The 7929-nt window shown below is 46.0% G+C and overlaps 1 protein-coding gene across 1 annotated transcript; it reads right to left on the bottom strand.

Annotated features, from left to right (window-relative positions):
* Positions 1–712: 712 nt before the first annotated feature.
* Positions 713–4914, bottom strand: spred3 (sprouty related EVH1 domain containing 3). Its single transcript, XM_016237666.1, has 4 exons — positions 4844–4914; positions 4594–4655; positions 3987–4158; positions 713–3376 (listed from the first exon to the last, which is right to left on the bottom strand). The coding sequence occupies exons 2-4, from the start codon at positions 4605–4607 to the stop codon at positions 2414–2416; spliced, it is 1149 nt and encodes a 382-aa protein (XP_016093152.1). The 5' UTR covers positions 4608–4655; positions 4844–4914; the 3' UTR covers positions 713–2413.
* Between the last annotated feature and the right edge of the window lie 3015 nt (positions 4915–7929).

Consider the following 7929-nt stretch of genomic DNA (forward strand, 5'->3'; position numbering starts at 1 on the left):
GAGATATTTAAAGCAATGTTTCTTAACACTTTGAGGTCCAAACCGTTATGCCAGGCAGTGTTTGAACTGATTGGTCTAAATTCTTGCGTCCTTTAGCCAGACAACGAAGTTTTCGGCGTCACGTCATTTGCCTGTCCACAGTGAAAACAAAATGATATACTGTAACACAGTCACAGCCAGTCAGAACGTAGCTGATGTTTTTGGACCAATGGGATTTCACTGTGGGCGGAGCTACCCAGACAAAATGTCCTGTCACTTCGTTGGACGCGAGGTGCGTTGTAATTCGTTATAGTAAATGATTGAGTACTTCTCTTGTTGCCATACGGACAGATAAAGTTAAAATGTTGTGTCACACACAACAAGCCTTTGCTCTTTTATTCTTTACTTCTTACTAATAACTAATTGCACTGTATTTTTGGTGGTGTGTACAACTACATTTCAAGGCCTCGGTTCACATTTGTTGCGCAAATGTTCGGCAGATTCATGTCTAGATTATCTCTCCACGTTTTTGGTCTATACTTCAAATATAGGCAACATTCTTGGTTGCTGGCAAGTTCAATACAACTATACTCTCAAAAGAAAATGAGTATTTAGGTACGTCGTTACTTAGAAATTATAGGTTATTGGTTAAATAAATCAAAAGGCACATTTATTAATAGGATGTATGACTAGGGCCCTCAAGGGTGGTCTCATCTTGCAAAGTTCTCTCTTTTTTTCCAGTGCTATTTTTGTGTTTTTTTGTGTTTCCCTACTCATGTCTAATATTCTGCCCATAAAGAGTGTGTGTGTGTGTGTGTGTGTGTGTGTGTGAGTGCGAGAGAATGTTTCACGTCTTCGAAAATGGACTGAAATGAGTCCAGATGGACAATGAAATACAATGCATGTGTGTAGATTGAATGGTCCAGTGGTTCATCTTGCTGTAAAACCCTTTTCTTTTAAAGTGACTCTAATGAGCAGTTAATACAACATTGATGGAGAAATCTCTTGAAGTTTGGACGTTAGTTCTTCCCCATCATAGATATCGTAATTAAGAGGCGTTGTCTTCCTAACTCAAACATTGACTACAGGGCTGTGGTAAGACAAGTTTAGGGGAGCTGAAATAGCAGCTTCGAGATATTTAAAGCAATGTTTCTTAACACTTTGAGGTCCAAACCGTTATGCCAGGCAGTGTTTGAACTGATTGGTCTAAATTCTTGCGTCCTTTAGCCAGACAACGAAGTTTTCGGCGTCACGTCATTTGCCTGTCCACAGTGAAAACAAAATGATATACTGTAACACAGTCACAGCCAGTCAGAACGTAGCTGATGTTTTTGGACCAATGGGATTTCACTGTGGGCGGAGCTACCCAGACAAAATGTCCTGTCACTTCGTTGGACGCGAGGTGCGTTGTAATTCGTTATAGTAAATGATTGAGTACTTCTCTTGTTGCCATACGGACAGATAAAGTTAAAATGTTGTGTCACACACAACAAGCCTTTGCTCTTTTATTCTTTACTTCTTACTAATAACTAATTGCACTGTATTTTTGGTGGTGTGTACAACTACATTTCAAGGCCTCGGTTCACATTTGTTGCGCAAATGTTCGGCAGATTCATGTCTAGATTATCTCTCCACGTTTTTGGTCTATACTTCAAATATAGGCAACATTCTTGGTTGCTGGCAAGTTCAATACAACTATACTCTCTTGACAGAAGAATGAGCATGTATGTGGTGAAAGTGGTGGTTTTGGTGAAACTGCCCTCAATCAGACCGTTCACGTTCCCTGTTCTCAAACAATTAAAAGTGATACGACATCAACATGTTCTCCTTCACAGATATGTTCTGGCCGAACGTGCGTGAAAAACCTACTGCAAAGACCATATACAAAACCTCACCACAGCACACAGTCCCCGAAATAAGTCTATCTGCCTTCCTCTCCTCTGGACTTTGAGGTAAAACTCAGTAACTTAGAGGTACAAGGGGAGTGTATTCGTTAACTCGATTGCAAAAAATATCTTTCAGTAGTTCAAGTAAAATTAGATACTAAAAAAAAGGTCCCATAACCATAGCTATAAACATTTTTCATCTCATATATTCTCCCTAAATTAAATAAAAAATAAAACCCAAGAGAAAAAAACAAAACAATTGTTTACACATCACTGATCCCCATTCACTCCCCACCTCCCGGAGACGACCCCTGACCCCAACGACCAGCAAATCAGAGAGATCTCCCCGAACCCATGCACCCACCGCCGGTACGAGCGTGAAGGGTCCGAGCAGAGAATAGAAAGAGCGGAATGCAGCAGACGGCTTCGGAGGGGGCGAGGGGATATTATCGTGAAGGTTTATGTAGGAGATCTGGCTCTACGGCTGTTCCTCATCTTTGTGCTCCCGTCCCGTCACAATAAGCTCCGCCCACACGCCCTCCCCCCTGTCAGGCCTTGTGCTTTCCTCCGCAGCAGCCACATCTCTCCCCACAGCGCAGGCATATGCGCAGGGGCAGGTAGCAGCACATGCAGGGCACGAAAAGAGACAGCACCAACAGCGCCATCCAGCGGGCGCAGCACAGCACGTGTGGCCGGCCGCCCAACGAGTCCTCGCACGAGCACGGCTCCCAGAACTCGCCCTCGGAGTCCGACATGCAGTGGTAGAGCAGGCTCTCCGCGCACCACACACACGTCCACTGGCGCAAGCAGTGTAGCGCCGGGTCGGGAGCGTCCCGACAGCGGCCCCGTCCATTCTCGGAGGCGCTGAAGACAGAGCGGCAGTAAACGCAGCGCGACGAGCAGGAGGAGGAGCCCTGCGGACAGGAGCTGTCATCGTCAGGCGAGATGGCGTCCCCTCCGCTGGCCCCTCGCTTGCGAGTCCGAGAGCGGGGCGTGGCGAGTGAGGTGTGGATGCAGCAGGGTGAAGGTGAGCCTTTGCCCGTCTCCTGCGGGGAGCCGCTGGCCGACGGCACTCCCGGCACAGCATTGGGCACGCAAGTGGGCGAAGAGTTGCACTGAGAGCCTTTGGTGTCCAGCATGACGGTGACCTCGCAGCCCGTGGTGCCCACGCCGGCCAGTTCCTTCTCGAAGCGCACCACGCAGAGCTCCGACTTGTCCTGGCCGCCGCCCACCACCACGCCCCCCGTCAGCCCGCCCACTTTGGTCCGTGTAGCACCAGCGCGGCGGTAGTCCTCGTAGCCGCGCGTACCCCACAGGTCCTTGCAGGGGTCGAGGCTGCGGAGGTCCCCTTCCTCCAGCAGGGAGATGGTGGGCGAGAGTGGAGAGAGGGGGGAGGAGGCAGGGGGCACTATGGGGGGGGTCGGGGGAGCTGGAGGAGGCGGAGGGGGCGCCGGAGGGTTCAAAATGGCGGTAACTTGGGTGAGCTGGTGCTGGGCAGGTCGGGTGTGGATCTGCGGCGAGAGAAATTCAAAAATACAATAAACATGCACTTCATTCATACATGGATGGGTGTATTCACACCAAGAAAGTCCGCTAGTTCACTTGCTTTGGTCTGGAACAAATACAATGTTGATTTTTTTGTTTGGTGTGGTTTGCTTTCACACTGCCCCTTTTGCAACTGAACCAGAAATTGTAAGGGTGTATTCACACCTGTCTTGTTTGGTTAGATTGAATCAAACTCAAGTTCGTTTCCCCCCTTGGTGCGGATCTTTTGGGCAGGTACGGACCAAACATGTACTAAACGTGTACTAAGGTCATCCATTCATAGGTTCATCCATTCAACTATACTAGAGTTAATTTGGAACCGGACCGAGACCACCTCTTCAGCTTGGTCTTGGTACGGTTGTTTGGTCCACACCTGAGTGCAATTGCTGTATTCACACCTGCCCAAAAGATCTGCACCAAGGGGGGAAACGAACTTGAGTTCGATTCAATTGAACCAAACAAGACAGGTGTGAATACACCCTTACAATTTCTTATTGATTTTTCCCATTTTGGACACATGGACACAGCATTGATGGACATACCAGAATCAACTTTCAAGCAATGTGAATCCTTTACCTGGGCAGGGGTCTGCATCGTGCCGGCGTGCCCTGTCCCATACGCAAACTCCTCTGTGGAGTGCACAAAACAGGTGGAGGACGACTCACTGGTCACAATGGTAATGGGTTTGGGCAGCATCTCTTTTCTGCTGTTGGATGACGACTCACTCCCTGTATGAGACTGAGACAGACTGCAAGTCATCAAACATGCAGAACCACCTCATACTTAAGCAACAATATGGAGGATAGAAGGTGTACATGTGTAGTTTGGATTTTCTTGTTTTATGAACGAGTCATTCACTAATTCTGCTTTGACTTCATTTGAATAGCATTCAAAAAAATAAACTAAATTATTGTCAAGATTTTAGACAGGAAACGGCAAAGCAAGTTATTACATTTTGATAACTTCTGATGATCACAAAGACAATTTTCTTTGGAATGACATGCACCGGTGAATCGTGCACAATAAGACCAGAAACACATAGGAAAATAAATAAGTCAATTTTGATTTATTGACTTCAACGTCTGCCGTGACTTCATGAGTATCTAGGCACGAAGTAATTCTGAGACAGACACAAAGATGAACCAGATACTTTGAAGCACTCAGATTTGATAAAAACACTCACTGCTTGACCGTCATCCTCAGTGTCGCCCTCTTCAGGTGTCAAGGAGGATGGCGAGTCAGATCCTGCAGGGAAATATAAAAAAAAAGAAAACATTTCAAGAAAGAAAATAGGAGTTCACATTAGCAATATCCTTGCATGGCATTGTCTTCTTAGAGGCCAGAAAAACTGGGTTATTTGGCTTTAAACCTCTGAACTACATTCAATTCTTTCACTCCAGCTTCCTGTTCACTATCTTTTGCTGCTTCTGTACCTCTGTCCAGTTTCTCAAGGACACTTTGTAGCCCCCTCTCGAAGGAGATGGCGTCAGCTGGACTCTGGAAGGTCAGACCAAACTTCCTCTCCTCCACACGCCAATGATGAAAGATGGGGTTCACCTTGTTGTAGACCAGACCCTTTTGAATGGCGCATTCCAGCACAGGCTGCACGAAGAAAAAAAAAGAGACAGGCGGGTCACCCGTGGGCCACTCATGAGGGCAACTACCAGATTACCCGAACTACCAGGACTGTCAGGCTGAGGGAACATCAGTGCACTCAAAGACAGGCATGAACACACACGCACACACTCACTGCTCGATCGCGTAGCCGTTCTCCACGTATGACGTACTCTCTCCGCCCACGACCTTCAGAGCTCCGCCCCTTACATATGATCACATGACTGAGGCCGCCACCTCCAAGGGGCACCCAGCCACCGCTAGAATCATCACGTGTCATCACCACCGCTCGGACACGCACACTGTTAGGGAAGTGAAAGCAGTGAGTGCACTAGCCAGCTGAGCGCAAACACACACACACACACACACACACACACACACAAACACAGACTTTGAGACATAGACAATTAAAGAAGAAAATACAACCATCAGTATAAAATATCAAAATAGCCTCAAAATGAAGGTAACTGACAATTAATAGGGAAAAGACACAGAGATACAGAGTGAAGATGTGTAAGGAAGTACTATTATTGGCCTGCAATATCCACTGAAAGGATGACGTTCATAAACCATTTTGCTTCTGTAATCTTTCTGGACATATTTCCGAGTGAAACTAAATATTCAGTGAGAATAAAGGTGAGGTGGGACATTGGATTTTATGCATTTGAAGTTTATTTGAAGCATCATAAAAAAGAAAGGATGTTTCAGACAATGAGCAAGTTACATTACATCTGTAAAAAAAAGAAAGATTTTATTAATAGAAATAGCATGCACTAATGAACTGGCCATCAAAGAACACGCATTAAAAAAAGTTAAGCTCAGTTTTGATTTCATGTCGACTGACATTTTGGAAGTACTTCGTAGTGAAATGCCTTTAACCTCTACAATCGTCCTTTTTTTTTTTTTTCAATGTTGAAAACTTAAAGCCAGGCCGGTTCAAGCCAAATGCAAGCAAGGTTAGTCTGGAGATTGGGGTTTTGGAAGGAAACGCACCTCGCAGTCTTTTGCTACAATATGGTTGATGTGATGGCCACAGCTAGCAGCAGACACGTGACTGGAGGGGACTGGATGAAACATGTTTGGCTCTTTTCCCTGCCCACGCCATGATGATGAAGTTAGTCCAAATGAAGAGTCATTTCAGAGGTGGAGCAAGTTATTTGTTCAAATATCACTGAGAATTAATGTGTACCACAATAGGGCCCATAACATACATTCAACGTTTAGTAAATTTGGTTCATTTTTATGCTGACGTTAGAGGTGCAATTGATTTCACCCCTTTTGGCAAGATTTAGCCATACAGTAGACAATGAATATAACACGCCCCCTTTCCAAAACTCCGCCCCGAATTTGCAAAGAACTGACAGAAGCTGAGAACGTTTCTGATTCGCTAGAAAAGGGCGGGCCGCTCCCCCCTAGTTCTGCTGTGACAGAGACAGGTGTGATTTGATTAGTCAAGAAGACGCCCATTTTAGTGATATCCGTCAGGTGACAGGGACATTTTATGCTTGATATTCAAAAAATCGCCCTTTAATATAATTTTGAATGATTCCTTGAGACAAGATGGTGTGGCATGGTTGCAAGGAGTGCTTTATCTGTTAAATGGATTGAATGATCTTAAACCACAAGGTCACGTGCGCTTTGTGCATTCCCTAAACTACAGGAAATATATCAACAGTGAAGCACGATTATAACAATGAGAGGGTTTTTTTAATGGACGGTCACGTGGGCGAGGAAAATCTAATCACACTTTCCAGCCATCGCTCCTTTCTGTAGAAAAGTCTTTAATACAGTCGTTCCGCATTTACAATGAAAACAACAAAGAGCATAATGGCTCCATATGAGGGAGCAGCACAACGAAGCAAATCGTAAATAAATGAATGGCCTGCGGGGAATGAGATGATGAGGGAGAGGGTGGGAGATGAAGAGTTGAGATGTATCAATGAACGCCCATTCGCCATGCAAGGCCCTCAGAGCGGGTTTCCAGTCCGACAAGCTCCATTACAATAAACGCTACGAAATCACATCCATTTTGATTCAGAGCCCCGTTTGTGTTATTAAACGGCATCAGTTATTCTAAGCCATCGCAGCACCGTGTCGACACGCGTTCATCCCGCTGTTTTATGAATGGATAACACCACATATATGCTACAGCACGGCAAATTCAATGGGCAGATGAGTGTGTGAAAGGAGGATATGGACAAGAAGAAGAAGAAGAGAAGAGAAGAGAAGCGCGGGGGGCGGGGGGAGGGAGGGGGGACATGAAGAGGAAGAGGAGGAGGGGGTGAGAGAAATATCACATTTCATTCATAAAGTTTGGCTTTAAAAATCATAATGAAACTCGAGACGCGTTGATAAAAGCATCCCTCTCCGCCTCCACCCCGCCACTGAGCTCCCGACGCCAGAAAACTCGCCATATTTCGTCGATTTGGAACGACACGTTTTATAATTCACGAGTGTATTTGGTGGTTATTATACGTGGAGCCTCCACACACACACACACACACACACACATCATCATCATCTTCGAGACAAAAAGCCGTCTCTTACTGCACCCCGTTCGGCATTGAAGGCGTTTATATACGTTAGTGCACTTCAGCCGAGGCCCGTTCACTGGCGTTATTCATCAAGTGTTGGATGTATATGGAGAATATGGTGTACAGTGTTGATAGCCATAGCTGCGTAATAGTGTTTATGAGCATCTTAGAGCCATTAGAGGTGCTGCAAATCAATCAGTCTGTTCTGCTCAAATAAAAATGCATGGACTTACTCGCCCTCCATGGCTCGGTGTTGCCCGCCGCTTCGAGCTGGCTGCCCCCCGGTCTCTCGTCTTTTTTATTCCCCTTCTTTCCGAACACACACACACACACTCGCGCGCGCGCGCGCGTCCTCTCACACACACACACAC

Source organism: Sinocyclocheilus grahami, unplaced genomic scaffold, assembly GCF_001515645.1.
Source record: "Sinocyclocheilus grahami isolate Dianchi unplaced genomic scaffold, SAMN03320097.WGS_v1.1 scaffold521.1, whole genome shotgun sequence".
Lineage (NCBI taxonomy): Eukaryota > Metazoa > Chordata > Actinopteri > Cypriniformes > Cyprinidae > Sinocyclocheilus > Sinocyclocheilus grahami.

Bases quoted from the DNA above. Each gene is read 5' to 3' on its own strand.
- spred3 (XM_016237666.1), bottom strand. The intron at 3,377-3,986 runs GTAAAGGATTCA...CTCTCGCCGCAG, and splicing joins CGATGCAGACCCCTGCCCAG to ATCCACACCCGACCTGCCCA.